Source organism: Anomaloglossus baeobatrachus, chromosome 6, assembly GCF_048569485.1.
Source record: "Anomaloglossus baeobatrachus isolate aAnoBae1 chromosome 6, aAnoBae1.hap1, whole genome shotgun sequence".
Taxonomy (NCBI): domain Eukaryota; kingdom Metazoa; phylum Chordata; class Amphibia; order Anura; family Aromobatidae; genus Anomaloglossus; species Anomaloglossus baeobatrachus.
The window spans coordinates 246,067,529-246,084,530 of NC_134358.1; the positions used below are offsets into that span (position 1 = coordinate 246,067,529).

Below are 17,002 nucleotides of genomic sequence, written 5' to 3' on the forward strand. Positions count from 1 at the left end.
GCGGGAAACAAAAGACCAAAGAATGGTCCTGAGAGATGTGTAGCGATCAGCAACTTCACAGCGGGGGCCAGGTCGCTGATGTGTGTCACACACTGCAATGTCGCTGGGGAGGTCGCTGTAACGTCACAAAACCGGTGACGTTACAGCGATGTCGTTTGCGATGTTGCAGTGTGTAAAGCCACCTTAAGAGCTGTTGAGTGGCTATTGAATGGGACTGATTACTCGGATATGCAAAAAAGTTTTTTCTTGAGCTACTTGCTTTAACGTTGAATGAGAATTATTTTTTATTTCAGGACACCTTCTATAAACAGCGCTGTGGCTCAGCGATGGGCTCGAATGTCGCACCTCCTTACGCCAATGCTTTATATGGCGTGGTTTGAAAAGGAATTTATTTATATAAGAGGTTTTTTTTTCAAGCGAACTGTGTTTTTTGGCGCAGATTCCTGGATGATATTTTTTGTATTTGGAGGTGCGACATTCGAGCCCTGGAGATCTTTATTAATGAGATTAACACTATCTGGTCTGAACTGAAGTTTACAATGAACTGTCATTTGGACAGAATTAATTTTTTGGATACAATTGTCATTAAGGGTGACGACCATAATCTATACACTGACCTATATAGAAAGCCGACTGATAAAAATAATCTCCTGCTTTTTTCTAGTAATCATCCCCCTCATCTGAAAAAATCATTGCCACACTCGCAGTATCAAAGAGTGTGGAGAATAGTCACTGATCCAAAGGTGCTTGAGCAAAGAGTAGATGAAATGTCCATAAAGTTTTCACAGCGGGGTTACCCCTCAAGGTTACTGAATGAGCAGAAAGACAGACAATCCGCACAGAGGGATAAAGAGCAGAGGCTAGTTTTTTCAAACACATATCACCCATGGTCTGTATTCATCCATAAAGTCTTGAGGAAACATTGGAATGTTTTCTCTAACTCCTACCCCAATATTAAAGATTTTCACAGACCTCCCCTTATGTCTCATCGTAGATATCTGAATATTAGGGATAAAGTAGTGAGAGTGGACCTGGGCAGTGAAAGTAAACTAGTTCAGAGATTTCTTTCTAACCCTGTGACAGGCACATTCCCGTGTCTGAACTGTGTCCACTGCTCAGGTGTGATTAAGGGATCCACATTCCAGCATCCTCGTACAGGGGAATCTTTTAGAATAAATGGATATTATACCTGTGATAGTAGTTTTGTGGTGTATATGTTGAAATGCCCTTGTGGTTTAATTTATGTAGGTGAAACCACTCAAAAATTAAAAGATAGACTATCTAATCACAAGTATACAATAAGGCAAAAAAAATCTAACCTTACCTGTATCCCAGCATTTTGCTAAATTTAGGCATAATGTCTCCCAACTACGTTTCCAGATCTTGAGCAGGTCCAGCTCCAGACGAGGGGGGGATCGCATCACAATGCTGCCCAGACGAGGGGGGGATCGCATCACAATGCTGCCCAGACGAGGGGGGGATCGCATCACAATGCTGCCCAGACGAGGGGGGGATCACATCACAATGCTGCCCAGACGAGGGGGGATCACATCACAATGCTGCCCAGACGAGGGGGGGATCGCATCACAATGCTGCCCAGACGAGGGGGGGATCGCATCACAATGCTGCCCAGACGAGGGGGGGATCGCATCACAATGCTGCCCAGACGAGGGGGGGATCGCATCACAATGCTGCCCAGACGAGGGGGGGATCACATCACAATGCTGCCCAGACGAGGGGGGGATCACATCACAATGCTGCCCAGACGAGGGGGGGGATCGCACCACAATGCTGAAGAGGAGAGAGACCTATTGGATATTCAGGCTGCAATCTCTGCAGCCGCTTGGTCTGAATAGAGACTATGATATTAGTGGTTTCTTGTAATGAATGACTCGCTGATTAAATTCTCTCTGTGATATAAATGTAACCCCATCATGTAACTTTGTAAACAAATGCTTTTGGAAGCTTATTTGTTTGGTTGCTATAATATAACCTGTTTCTCTAGTTTAATTTCATGATGCTATGTGAATCCTTAAGGATAAAAATTATAAAAAATTATAATAGTAAAAAAATGGCAAACATTTTTTGCAATAATTTATGTGAACAAGAGTTTATTTATTTTATTTCTGATGATTCACATTAATTATTATTGATGTTTCCCCCTTTTTCCCTCAAATGCCCTGCATTTATAAAAGTATATCTCCTTTTTTTTTTTTTTTTTTTTTTTTTTAACTTGAATTGGATCTTGGGATTTGAGTTGTTAATTGATTGATTATGCAAATGAGTGGGGTGTTTACTCCTACCAGATCCATGAACCTTTATTATTTAGAGTGGGAATTGTGATGCAGTAATCATCTTTTGTTTGAGAAAGGCTTTCGCCGAAACGTGTTATAATATTTGATGCCTGTACATGGAATTGTACAATAAAAAGAATCTACATTCATAAAGAAGGGTGCCGATCTTTTTCTTCAATTTTGATTGTGGATGCCTTCCATAGACCTGAGCACCGTTCATCCCTGAGTGCTGCCCTGGAACTTTTTATTCCTAGCATAGATAAAGGGATATTTAGAAAAAGTATTTCTAAAGATCTTTTACCGTATGGTAATGAGCGAGGGCACTAGCCCACTGGGTGTTAGTTTCCCGGCCAGTTGCCCCATTAGCATGTTGATACGCCCCTGTGGACGTGCTAACATGCTAATGAATGCGCAGCGTCAAAGGATGATCTCTCTCACCTTTCTGCCGCAGGCGCATCGGACGGAGGATTTTGGCTTTGAGTCATGTGCACTATGAAGCCCGGTGTACACGTCCTGGCTTCAAACTGAAGTAGTGCGCATGACCCAAACTCCGGAGTCATGCGCACTGAGCCAAAATCCAGCATCTGACGTGATTGCAGCGGAGAGGTGAGTGAGATCATCCTGTGACGCTGCGTATTCATTAGCATGATAGCACGCCCACAGAGGCATACTAACATGCTAATGGGGGCAACTGGCCGGGGAACTAACACCCAGGAGACTAGTGCCCTTGCTCATTAGCATATGATACTTTTTTTAAAGATCTCTTTATCTATGCTAGTGTATACAGGGATGATTAGGCAGGGATTACAATATGTACCCAGAACTGCTCGTGGTTCTGGGTGCATATTGGACCTGACAGGCTCACTTTAAGTCAAATTTATTGATGTTTTATGGCATTTATTTTTTTAAGTAACTGCAGCAAAAACTTAAAGGGAACCTGTCACCAGATTTGGTGCGCTGTATAACGTAAAAAAACACTTTTATGATACATGCGGGGTGGTCTGGTCCGATGGGTGTCGCTGCTCTCCGGTCCAGCACCTCCTCTCTCCGGCGATCTCTGTCCTCCTTCTGAGGCCCGTGTGCATGATGCATCCTACGTCATGCACACTAGCTGCCATTGAGGTCCTGCACAGGCAGATTGAAGTATTGTAGTGTGCATGTGCGGGCGGTCTTTATCCTTTCCTCACGCCTACGCATTACAGTACTTTGCTCTGCTCTCAACAGGGAAGATCAAAGTGTGCCTTCACAGGATCACAATGCCAGCCTGGGCTGGATAGGAGTACGGAGATTGCAGCAGAGAGGAGGCGCCGGGTCGGTGAGGAGCGACACCAATCGGACCAGACTGCTCCCCTTAGGTGACTATTGTAAAAGTGTTTTTTTACATTCTACAGCGTGGCCTGGATTTTTCTATACAGTATTCTGGAATGCTGTATATAAGAGCTCAGTGGTGGTGGCTGCAGCTTATAGTCACCAAATCTGGTGACAGGTTCACTTTAAAAATTTTAACAAAAGGGGTCGTAGTTAACCTCTTGGCATGGTGCACAACATTTGTGATTGCACATCTATTGAAGTCTATAAAAAGTGCAATTTGTTTACTCCGTTTATAGCTCTTAACCTCTTCCTGACATGTGATAAACAATTACATCACTTTTGATCGCAGTGTATGGAGCGGGCTGAGGAGCTGAGCACCATATCCGGGGAATGCCGGCTGGGTTACATAGACGACATCTCCCTGTAATGGCAGCGACTTGAGCTTGTTTCCATCACTGCAGTTTAAAGCATTTGATTGCCGCTGTCAATCACAGATAGTGGCAAATAAGTGGCGGGATCACTTGTGAGGACCGATGGGTTGTCATGGCATTTGATGTCAAGCTGAAGGCCCCTATGGCTATTATCTTACCCCTCTATGAGGCCCGGCTTCATAAATGTCATTTTAACTATATATTACCATATAGCTGTATTACAGCATATAGAACAAACAAGTGCAGGTTCAAGTCCCAGAGGAGACTAAATAAGGTTAAAAAGAAGTGATTAAAAATATGAACCAAAAAAATAAGTGTATGTGGTATCTCTACATCTGTGCAAGTCAAAAAGTTAATTAACGAAAGTGAATAATTAAAGGGAACCTGTTACTACGTTTTTGGTGTATAAGCTGCGGCCACCACCACCGGGCTCTTATATACAGCATTTTAACATGCTGTATATAAGAGCCCAGGCCGCTGTGTAGAACATAAAAAACACTTTATAATACTCGCCTAACGCCGCCTCTTTCGGTCATCTTCGTCCTTCTTCTCTAGCTGCGGTGCACGATGCGTCCGACGTCATGCACACTCGCCGGCAATCAGGTCCTGAGCAGGGCAGATCAAAGTATTGTAGTGCGCCTGCGCAGGACCGGCGAGTGTGTATGATGTAGCCACGTCATACACACAGGCTTCAGAAAGAGGACGAAGATGGCCGATAGAGGCGGCGCCGGCCCCGGACAATGGAGACGCCCATAAGGCCCACCGCACGACCGTTAGGTGAGTATAATAAAGTGTTTGATGTTCTCACAGGGGCCTGAGCTCTTATATACAGCATGTTAGAATGCTGTATATAAGAGCCCGGTGGTGGTGGCCGCAGCTTATACGCCAAAAAAGTGGTGACTACTGCACAATCAACACATTAAAAACAAAAGACTATGGCAATCGTATGTGGGGTTTTTTTTGTTTTTTTTTTGTTGCCGCATTTGGAATTTCTTTCCAGTTTTCCCACACATTATATGAGCTGGTGTTACTCAAAATGACATCTCGTCCTGCGAAAAAAAAACAAGGCCTATAAGCCAATTGGCAAAAAAATTAAATGCAGAAAATGTCCCGTCTTTGAGAAAATTGGACTTTTTAATTTCCATATTTCTCAGTCATCCTTAAAGAGCTTTGGTCTCCCGTTCTCTTCTAACATTAAGTGTATTACCGTACCTAAACAGTTGTGCTGGCGTCATTTGTGCCAAATTTATCATTAAAGTTAAATGCTTTTAAATATGCAGTGGCAAGGTTGAAGTGAACTAACTTTATATATTGCTTTTTTATTTCAGACCAAAGAAAAATATGGCAAAGAGTGCAAGGTAAGAGAAATGCGTCAGTTTCACAAGTATGGGCCGTGGTTTGTCTGGATATTGGCTTCTTCAATCCAACTGTTGACTCTTGACATTTTGGAACCCTAAAGTGACCCTATTATCAGCTCTGGGGCGTGCAATGAAAGAATAGATGGACTCTTTTAAACACTTCACGACCTATGATGTACCCATACGTCATGGTTGGGAAGAGGTTCTCGACCTATGACGTATGGGTAAGTCATAGCGATCGCACAGGAGCTGTGTTTTGCGCACAATGACTGCTGTGAGATTGGCGTAAGTGATAGCCGAGATCTGGCTGTCACAGCCAAAGACAGTCCTGGCGTCGCCCCTGACTGCTTAACCCCCTGAAGTACACGTTTAGTCTCTGCTGCTTCCAGAAAAACCCGATCTATAAAACTATTTATTAATTAGTTAACCCCTTCAGTGAACGCCATAAAAAAAGTAGCAAAAACTTTTTCATCATACAGCTGACAAAAAAGTGGAGTAAAATGCGATAAGTCATATATAAATAAAAATGGTATAGCTGAAAACGTCATCTTCTCTCGCAAAAAACAAGCCTCCATACAGCTTCGTCAATGAAAAAAAAAAAAAAAAAGCTATGTGTCAGAATACAACAATGTAAATAACAATTTGTTTTCTATAAAAAAAATTTAATTGTGTAAAAGTGGCAAAATATTAAATTATCAATAAAAATTCCCAACTGTTCCCGCCAAAAGCAAGCCCTTGCATTTCGGCTGCAAAGTAATAAAACAAAAAATATAGCTGTCAAAGTTTGATGATGCAAAAAAACTTTATTTTGTTAAAAAAAAAAAGCGCCTTTTTTTAGTGTGATAGTAGCTAACCTTTAAAAACAACCTAAATAAATCTGGTATCACTATAATTGTACTGACCGGAGGAATAAAGGTGCCTAATCACTTATACTGCAAGATAAATGGCGTAAGACAACAAATAAAACCAAATTGTTATTTTTTCATTTTACCTCGCAACAATCGCAGTAAGACTCAGCTCACATTTATCCTGCTCTCTGTGCTGAGCGCTTACACTAGGATTACATGTAAATCTTATAAAAATGGGATTTAGACAAAATTCCCAATGGAAAGTTCACAGTAATGAGGCAGATGTAGTCACTTTGAACTCCTGTCTGGCTTGTGGTCCAGTGGTGTCCATCTTTTCATGTGTCTTTTTAGGCGTGCACAAAAGTGCTGTCAAGAGCAGTTTTGTGTACCTTTGAAAAGGACGATACCGCCGAACAGAGTCCGGAGTAACTCTGCTGCCTCATTAGTAAATGGATTTGTCTTGGGTTTCATCTGAGTCACGTATTTCAGAGATGTAGATGGAAACCCTAATGCAAGTGCTCAGCATAGAGCACAGGATAAATGGGAACTGATCCAAAGAGTTCTGTACCCCAAATTGCCACCAATAGCATTCAACTCAACCTATAAATAAACTTCCCCATCATATGTTAACTGAAATATAAAGGGCTTTCACGAAACTGGTAGCATAATGGCTCAGGAAAAGCATTATGGCTTCCCTCCCCCCCCCAAAAAAACAAATCCAGCAAAATCTGCGCTCCTCGATTCAAATGCCCCCCGCCCTTCTGAGTACCACAATGGGCCTAAACCACAGTTACCATCCACATGTTTGGCATTGTTGTAGTCAGGAGAGTCTGCTTAATTTACGGGGTGTTTGTCTCCAGAAGCATGAGCTGGGCACAATGTACTGTACTGCAATGTAGTGGGCATGTGATCTGTGTGTTTAGGACCCATGGGTCTAGGGCACATCAGGGGTTCTGCAAACCAGACATGGTGTCCGCTTTCTATTCCAGCCAATTTTGCGTTCAAAAAGTCAGATGGTGCTCCTTCCCTGCCGTGCGCCCAAACAGTAGTTTTGCACCGCATATGGAGTTTCTACATACTCAGGAGAAATTGCTCAACAAATTGTATGGTGCAATTTCTCCTGTTACCTTTTATAAAAATAAAAAAAATCGGCGGCTAAAGTAACATTTTTGTGGGGAAAAAGTTACATTTTATTTTTTCCTTCCACATTGCTTTAAATCCTGTGAAGCACATGAGGGGTTAATACACTTCTTGGATGTGGTGTTGAGCACTTAGGGGGGTGCCGTTTTTAGAATGGTGTCACTTTTGGGCATTTTTGGTCATATAGCCCCATCTGTCACTTCAAATGTGATGTGGCCCCTAAAAGAAATTGGTTTTTCAAATTTTGTTGGAAAAATATGAGAAATGGCTGATAAACGAACGTAACCCTTTTAACTTAACACAAAGGTTAAAAAATGATGCTGATGTAAACTAGACATGTGGGAAATGCTGTTTATTAACCATTTTGTGTGCTTGAAGGGCATAATATTTTTAAAATTGCTTAATTTTCACCAAATTTTTTATTTTCACAAACTCAAATATTGTCCTAAATTTACCACTAACATGAAGCACAATATGTCACAAAAAAACAGGCTCAGAGTCACTGGAATCTGTTGATGCTTTCCAGAGTGACTTCATAAAGTGACGCTGGTCAGACTTGAACATATTGGCCTGGTCAGGAAGGTGAAAACAGGCTGGGTGGTGAAGGGGTTAAGTCTGGTATTCTGTTCGCCCTCACCTAGCTGTCTTTATATTATACCCACCATCACAGGAGAACCTTCTGTAAGTACCTCAGTTCACTGACTGGAGGGGAGGATAATTATGTATTCCCTTTCTTCAGATATGTGCACGTCCTTTCACAGTATTCCGGTGGTGCCCAGGGGTGCGAATGCGCTTTAAGAAAACAGAAGTATGTCAGACTTGTAGCAAGTTGAAAAATGTCTGCCAGACCTGCCTTCTTGACCTAGAATATGGTAAGTAATTTTTTGGCAGGTGGGGAGCTTTTAATTAACTTCCGCTTATACATTGACAGGGGAAAAATTCTCTTATTAATACTTTAAATGAGTGCTGTACTCTCTACCCAACTATTGCAACTGTACACAACAAAAATCTCAAATAGTTGGCGTTTCACGTATGTTCTTATCAATGTTTGGAGTTCCCTTGTGGTCGCCAAGAGCTAAGTACCTGATCTACTGCTGTAGGATTCACCATGTTGCTAAGGCCTAAGACACATGAAAATTGGACCGAGTGGCGTGCGATAAAACATCGCATTCCACTCGGACCAATATTAGCCTGTGTGTCAGCGCACATGAGCGATTATTTTATCTGCCCTAATCGGACCGAAAAAACAATCCCGGCGTGCTGCGAATGTAATGCGATCCTAGATTCTCACACCCATTCAAGTCTATGGGGCGAGAGAAAAATCGCACTGCACTCACAGTACACCGGTGTACCGTGAGTGCAGAGCGAGAATGGCAATAGCCGGCAACGGAGGAGAGAGGGAGATAAATCCCTCCCGCCCGCCCCTCCGCAGCGCTGGCCCTCCCCTCCTCAGCACCGGCCCTCCCCTCCTCAGAGCCGGCCCACCCCCCGCAGCTGTCGTCCGATCGCATGATCGGACCTCAGTCGCAGTGACACTTGCATGACACTCGGCTCCCACTGTGCTGCCAGCGTGAGCTGAGTGTCATGCAAGGATCGCAGTAGTGCCCCACATCGCCCTGGCCTTAGGGTTAATGAGTTTCTTCCCATCTTTATAAATTCGTATTGTCTGATAGTAGTTACAAAAACATCACTTTTACAATGTACTGCTTAATAACATTTTCAGCTAATTTTTGAGCTATTAACACTTTTCTTTCGTTTACAGGCTGTTGCCTAGGAGATAGACCACTGCTATCTAGCTTGTAAACACTGCACTGACGCTGTCTTGGATTTGGAGATAACAAAGCACTTTAGAGATTTTTCAGAGCAGTGCTTACAAGCTAAATAGAAAAGCTCAAAAGCACTGTTCAGCTGTTTTGCAGCAGTGGTCCATCTCCAAGGAATTAAAATCTCCATAACAGAAGAGCGTTTTGTTAAGCAGTAAATTGCAAAATTGCTTCTATGTACAACCACTCTGCCATTACCCATATTTATGAAGATGGGAATAACCCTTTAATGCAATTTTACCACTAAAAAAACCTCCTGAAGGTACTTTTATTTCTATTTTACTTTTAACGCTTTCATCTTGTTGTGTAGGTCTTCCAATTCAAGTGCGTGATGCAGGAATTTCCTTCAAGGATGATATGCCTAGATCCGATGTAAATAAAGAATACTACACACAGAACATGGAGCGAGAGGTGAGCGGGGAAAAAAGATGGCGTGACACGGAAGAATGGGAATTTCTGTATTTGATAATGCTTTCTTGCAGTTGCATATGTTACAGTCAAAGTAGTCTAGAGATGTCTGTCAATATGATGTTACCTGGTTGATCCTTGCTAAATCCTCTTTTCTTAAAAAAAAAATATTGTAGATATCAAATTCTGATGGAACAAGGCCAGTTGGAGGTCTTGGAAAAGCCGCATCCAGCAGCGATATGCTTTTAAAACTAGCCCGGACCACACCGTACTACAAACGGAACCGGCCCCATATTTGCTCTTTTTGGGTAAAAGGCGAATGTAAAAGAGGAGAAGAATGCCCGTACAGGTAATGAATATCAATGAATGGTTTCTGGAAGTTATAGCATCGCCATAGTGGCCTCTATTAATTGTCCTAATTATCTGGAATGGTTATAGCATTGTAGCTGCATATGACATTTCACCAATGGATTGGGCTTCTAGTCAGCCATGTTTAATATTAATATCCATATTACAATTCTTGGGACTTCATTTTCTTTTCTTGCTTTACCAGGACCATTTGCATGAATTAATACTTACGATATTATTTTTCTTTCTATCCTCTTAATTTTCATAGACACGAAAAACCCACAGATCCTGATGACCCACTTGCAGACCAAAATATTAAAGACCGTTATTATGGCATCAATGACCCTGTAGCAGATAAGCTCTTGAAAAGGGCCTCCACAATGCCACGTTTGGACCCTCCAGAGGACAAGACCATTACTACCCTATATGTGGGAGGACTGGGCGACAATATCAGCGAATCGGAGCTTAGGTATGCTTATTAGTACATTTGTTTCCATTAGTTTTATCCTGTGTTCACATGTCATCTTCTGCCATGTATACATGTAACTATACAGTAACTTTTTTCCTCTTTTTGTTTTTCACAGAAATCACTTTTACCAGTTTGGTGAAATTAGAACAATTACCGTAGTCCAGCGTCAGCAATGCGCCTTTATTCAGTTTGCTACTAGACAATCAGCGGAAACGGCAGCAGAAAAGTCATTTAATAAGCTGATTGTTAATGGACGTCGCCTTAATGTTAAGTGGGGAAGGTGAGCTCGTAAGATGTATACATATGGAGACGGGTGCTATTAATATTGTAAGATTTTCCTGTATATTATATCATTCTGATTATTTTAAAGAAGTCCTCCCATGAAGATTTTTTTTTTTTAATTTATATCTGCATATGTTGTGTAGTATCACTATGTGAATATACTCTTTTCTTTGTCGCTCCATTGGGAGACCCAGACAATTGGGTGTATAGCTTCTGCCTCCGGAGGCCACACAAAGTATTACACTTAAAAGTGTAAAGCCCCTCCCCTTCTGCCTATACACCCCCCCGTGCATCACGGGCTCCCCAGTTTTTATGCTTTGTGCGAAGGAGGCACACATGCACGCATAGCTCCACAATTTAGTCAGCAGCAGCTGATGACTATATCGGATGGAAGAAAAGAGGGCCCATACAGGGCCCCCAGCATGCTCCCTTCTCACCCCACTCTGGTCGGCGGTGCTGTTAAGGTTGAGGTACCCATTGCGGGTACATAGGCAGGAGCCACATGCTGTTTTCCTTCCCCATCCCTTAAGGGCTCTGGGTGAAGTGGGATCCTAATCGGTCTCCAGGCACTGGGACCGTGCTCCCTCCGCAGCCCCTGGGGAATCTGCTGGACAGGAGCCGGGTATCGTCAGGGACAAGGCCCTGCTACTGTGAGGTACTCTGTGTCCCCTTGGGGACGGCGCATGGAGCGCTTGTGTCATACACGCTGCAGCACTGCTGGGTGTGTTAGTGCGCCGGGGACTACCGCGCTGACCGCGCTTGTTTGCCGGCCGCGCTTATAACTTTAGTCCCCGGCTTCTGCGGCCTAGTACTGCATACTCCCGCCCCCGGGCCTGCCAGTCAGGGGAAGGGCGGGACGCTGCACTGGACGTCAGCGCTGAGGGCTGGAGCATACTTAGGTATCCTCCTCCCCCCTCACTGAGCACAGTGGGGCACCAGATTCCCGCACTTTCTAGGGCACGCCCACGGCCCCCTCCTCCTCACAGAACGCTGGCAGCCATTCCTGTCAGGACTTCTGAAGCTGGAGAGGAGAGACAACACGGCTTTGGGAGGCCCAGGCAGGGAATCTGGTGATCACACAACCGTTTTGAGCGGGCGGTAAGCAGCACCTGAGGTGCTGGCCCCACTGAGTGCTGAAGTGTATATATATATATATATATATATATATATGCTTATATGCTATACATTTACACTGTACGGTCGCACTGTTGGTTTTTGGCTATATACCCTCCCGGATTGTACTCAGAGGAGACAACAGCATGTTGTCCGCAAAAAAGCAAGGGTGCCAAAGCGCAGGCTTACTTTGCAACCTGTACCTCATGTGCGGCTATGCTACCGGCAGGTTCCACCTACCCTCATTGTGTGCAATGCTCGGCCCCTGGAGCACTTACTCAGCCGGAGCCTCTGCCACTGGTGGCCCAAGTGGATCCACCTGCTACCACTGTCCAGGTGACAGGGACGGAGTTTGCAGTATTCGCTGACAAACTTTCTGAGAGTATGGATAAATGGTCTGCTAAGATACTAGAAGCCTTGCAGTCCAGACCGGTAACACAGGCCCCGGGCACTGTTGAATCATTGACCCCAGGCCCCCCTCTGTTGGAGCAGCAAAGTGCTCCTGGGGTGACTCATAGGTCCCAAGGTGAGGTATCTGACACGGACCGCAGTCCCAGACCGCCTAAGCGGGCTCGCTGGGAAATTCCCTCCACCTCATCACACTGCTCAGGGTCTCAGCAGGAGGACTCTCTAGAGGATAAAGCGGAGGTAGCAGATCAGGATTCTGATCCTGAGGCCGCTCTCAACCTAGATACACCTGAAGGAGACGCCATAGTGAATGACCTTATAGCGTCCATCAATCAGGTGTTGGATCTTTCTCCCCCAGCTCCTCCAATTGAGGAGTCAGCATCTCAGCAGGAGAAATTCCGTTTTAGGTTTCCCAAGCGTACAGTGAGTTCGTTTCTGGATCACTCTGACTTCAGAGAGGCAGTCCAGAAACACCGAGCTTGTCCAGATAAGCGCTTTTCTAAGCGCCTTAAGGACACACGTTATCCCTTCCCACCTGACGTTGTCAAGGGTTGGGCTCAGTGTCCCAAGGTGGATCCTCCAGTCTCCAGACTGGCGGCTAGATCCATAGTTGCAGTGGAAGATGGGGCTTCACTCAAAGATGCCACTGACAGACAGATGGAGCTCTGGTTGAAATCCATCTATGAAGCTATCGGCGCGTCCTTTGCTCCGGCATTCGCAGCCGTATGGGCACTCCAAGCTATCTCAGCTTGTCACGCGCAGATTAATGCAGTCACACGTGCCTCTACTCCGCAAGTGGTGTCCTTAACCTCTCAGGCGTCGGCGTTTGCGTCCTACGCCATTAATGCTGTCCTGGACTCTGCGAGCCGTACGGCGGTATCATCCGCCAATTCGGTGGCAGTCCGCAGGGCCATGTGGCTACGTGAATGGAAGGCAGACTCTGCTTCCAAAAAGTTCTTAACCGGTTTGCCATTTTCTGGCGACTGCCTGTTTGGTGAGCGATTGGATGAAATCATTAAACAATCCAAGGGAAAGGACTCATCCTTACCCCAGTCCAAACCAAACAGACCTCAACAACGGAAGGTACAATCGAGGTTTCGGTCCTTTCGGCCCGCGGGCAGGTCTCAATTCTCCTCGTCCAACAGGCCACAGAAGGGTCAGACGAACTCCGATTCATGGCGGTCTAAGTCACGTCCTAAAAAGACCGCCGGAGGAACCGCTCCCAAAGCGGCCTCCTCATGACTTTCGGCCTCTTCACACCGCATCCTCGGTCGGTGGCAGGCTCTCCCGCTTTTGCGACGCCTGGCTGCCACAGGTACAAGACCGTTGGGTGAGAGACATTCTGTCTCACGGTTACAGGATAGAGTTCAGCTCTCGTCCCCTGACTCGATTCTTCAGAACATCTCCGCCCCCCGAGCGAGCCGATGCTCTTCTTCAGGCGGTGTGCACTCTGAAGCAGAAGAGTGGTGATCCCTGTTCCTCTTCAGCAACAAGGTCACGGTTTTTACTCCAACTTGTTTGTGGTGCCAAAAAAGGACGGATCTTTCCGTCTTGTTCTGGACCTAAAACTGCTCAACAAACACGTAAAAACCAGGCGGTTCCGGATGGAATCTCTCCGCTCCGTCATCGCCTCAATGTCCCAAGGAGATTTCCTAGCATCAATCGACATCAAAGATGCTTATCTCCACGTACCGATTGCACCAGAGCATCAGCGCTTCCTGCGTTTCGCCATAGGAGACGAACACCTTCAGTTCGTGGCACTGCCTTTCGGCCTGGCGACAGCCCCACGGGTCTTCACCAAGGTCATGGCAACAGTGGTAGCAGTCCTACACTCTCAGGGACACTCGGTGATCCCTTACTTAGACGATCTGCTTGTCAAGGCACCCTCTCGAGTGGCATGCCAACACAGCCTGGACATTGCTCTGGAGACACTCCAGAGATTCGGGTGGATCATCAATTTCCCAAAGTCAAATCTGACACCGGCCCAATCGCTGACATATCTCGGCATGGAGTTTCATACTCTCTCAGCAATAGTGAAGCTTCCGCTGGACAAACAGCGTTCACTACAGACAGGGGTGCAATCTCTCCTTCAAGGTCAGTCACACCCCTTGAGGCGCCTCATGCACTTCCTAGGGAAGATGGTGGCAGCAATGGAGGCAGTTCCTTTTGCGCAGTTTCACCTGCGTCCACTTCAATGGGACATTCTCCGCAAATGGGACAGGAAGTCGACGTCCCTCGACAGGAACGTCTCCCTTTCTCAGGCAGCCAAAGCCTCTCTTCGGTGGTGGCTTCTTCCCACTTCATTGTCGAAGGGGAAATCCTTCCTACCCCCATCCTGGGCTGTGGTCACGACGGACGCGAGTCTGTCAGGGTGGGGAGCGGTCTTCCTCCACCACAGGGCTCAGGGTACCTGGACTCAGCCAGAGTCCTCCCTTCAGATCAATGTTCTGGAGATAAGGGCAGTGTATCTAGCCCTAAAGGCGTTCCAGCCGTGGCTGGAAGGCAAGCAGATCCGAATTCAGTCGGACAACTCCACCGCGGTGGCATACATCAACCACCAAGGCGGAACACGCAGTCGGCAAGCCTTCCAGGAAGTCTGGCGGATTCTGCTGTGGGTGGAAGCCACAGCCTCCACCATATCCGCAGTTCACATCCCGGGCGTAGAAAACTGGGAAGCAGACTTTCTCAGTCGCCAGGGCATGGACGCAGGGGAATGGTCCCTTCACCCGGACGTGTTTCAAGAGATCTGTTGCCGCTGGGGGATGCCGGACGTCGACTTAATGGCGTCCCGGCACAACAACAAGGTCCCGGCATTCATGGCACGGTCTCAAGATCACAGAGCTCTGGCGGCAGATGCATTAGTTCAGGATTGGTCGCAGTTTCAACTGCCTTATGTGTTTCCTCCTCTGGCACTGTTGCCCAGAGTGTTACGCAAGATCAGGTCCGACTGCCGCCGCGCCATCCTCGTCGCTCCAGACTGGCCGAGGAGGTCGTGGTACCCGGATCTGTGGCATCTCACGGTGGGCCAACCGTGGGCACTACCAGACCGACCAGACTTGCTGTCTCAAGGGCCGTTTTTCCATCTGAATTCTGCGGCCCTCAACCTGACTGTGTGGCCATTGAGTCCTGGATCCTAGCGTCTTCAGGGTTATCTCAAGAGGTCATTGCCACTATGAGACAGGCCAGGAAACCAACGTCCGCCAGGATCTACCACAGGACGTGGAGGATCTTATCCTGGTGCTCTGATCAGGGTTTTACTCCCTGGCCATTTGCCTTGCCCACTTTTCTTTCCTTCCTTCAATCCGGATTGGAAAAGGGTTTGTCGCTCGGCTCCCTTAAGGGACAAGTCTCAGCGCTCTCTGTGTTTTTTCAGAAGCGCCTAGCCAGACTTCCACAGGTACGCACGTTCCTGCAGGGGGTTTGTCACATAGTCCCTCCTTACAAGCGTCCGTTAGAACCCTGGGATCTGAACAGGGTGCTGATGGCTCTTCAGAAACCACCTTTCGAGCCAATGAAGGATATTTCTCTTTCACGCCTTTCGCAGAAAGTGGTTTTCCTAGTAGCAGTCACATCACTTCGGAGAGTGTCTGAGCTAGCAGCGCTGTCATGCAAGGCTCCTTTCCTGGTGTTTCACCAGGACAAGGTGGTTCTGCGTCCGGTTCCGGAATTTCTCCCTAAGGTGGTATCCCCTTTTCATCTCAATCAGGATATCTCCTTACCTTCTTTTTGTCCTCATCCAGTTCACCAATGTGAAAAGGATTTGCACTTGTTAGATCTGGTGAGAGCACTCAGACTCTACATTTCTCGTACGGCGCCTCTGCGCCGCTCGGATGCACTCTTTGTCCTTGTCGCTGGCCAGCGTAAAGGGTCACAAGCTTCCAAATCAACCCTGGCTCGGTGGATCAAGGAACCAATTCTCGAAGCTTATCGTTCCTCGGGGCTTCCGGTTCCCTCAGGGCTGAAGGCCCATTCTACCAGAGCCGTGGGTGCGTCCTGGGCTTTGCGGCACCAGGCTACGGCTCAGCAGGTGTGTCAGGCGGCTACCTGGTCGAGCCTGCACACTTTCACGAAACACTATCAGGTGCATACCTATGCTTCGGCAGATGCCAGCCTAGGTAGGCGAGTCCTTCAGGCGGCGGTTGCCCACCTGTAGGAAGGGGCCGTTTTACGGCTCTATTACGAGGTATTATTTTACCCACCCAGGGACTGCTTTTGGACGTCCCAATTGTCTGGGTCTCCCAATGGAGCGACAAACAAGAAGGGAATTTTGTTTACTTACCGTAAATTCCTTTTCTTCTAGCTCCAATTGGGAGACCCAGCACCCGCCCCTGTTCCCTTCGGGCTGTTGTTATTTGTGTACACATGTTGTTCATGTTGAATGGTTTTCAGTTTTCCGAACTTCCTTCGGATTGATTTACTTTAGACCAATTTATAAGTTTCCTCCTTCCTGCTTTTGCACCAAAACTGAGGAGCCCGTGATGCACGGGGGGGTGTATAGGCAGAAGGGGAGGGGCTTTACACTTTTAAGTGTAATACTTTGTGTGGCCTCCGGAGGCAGAAGCTATACACCCAATTGTCTGGGTCTCCCAATTGGAGCTAGAAGAAAAGGAATTTCTTTGTCGCTCCATTGGGAGACCCAGACAATCGGGTGTATAGGCTATGCCTCCGGAGGCCGCACAAAGTATTACACTTAAAAGTGTTAAGCCCCTCCCCTTCTGCCTATACACCCCCCGTGCTCCCACGGGCTCCTCAGTTTTTTGCTTTGTGCG

At 46.4% G+C, this 17,002-nt stretch overlaps 1 protein-coding gene across 1 annotated transcript in view; it reads left to right on the forward strand.

Annotated features, from left to right (window-relative positions):
• RBM22 (RNA binding motif protein 22) overlaps window positions 1–17,002 on the forward strand; it is a 51,649-nt gene that overhangs the window by 24,208 nt on the left and 10,439 nt on the right. Inside the window, exons 3-8 of the mRNA XM_075316463.1 lie at window positions 5,365–5,394; window positions 8,122–8,254; window positions 9,516–9,616; window positions 9,790–9,962; window positions 10,230–10,430; window positions 10,546–10,710. Of these exons, the coding sequence (XP_075172578.1) occupies window positions 5,365–5,394; window positions 8,122–8,254; window positions 9,516–9,616; window positions 9,790–9,962; window positions 10,230–10,430; window positions 10,546–10,710 (803 nt within the window). The remainder of the gene's footprint in view (window positions 1–5,364; window positions 5,395–8,121; window positions 8,255–9,515; window positions 9,617–9,789; window positions 9,963–10,229; window positions 10,431–10,545; window positions 10,711–17,002) is intronic.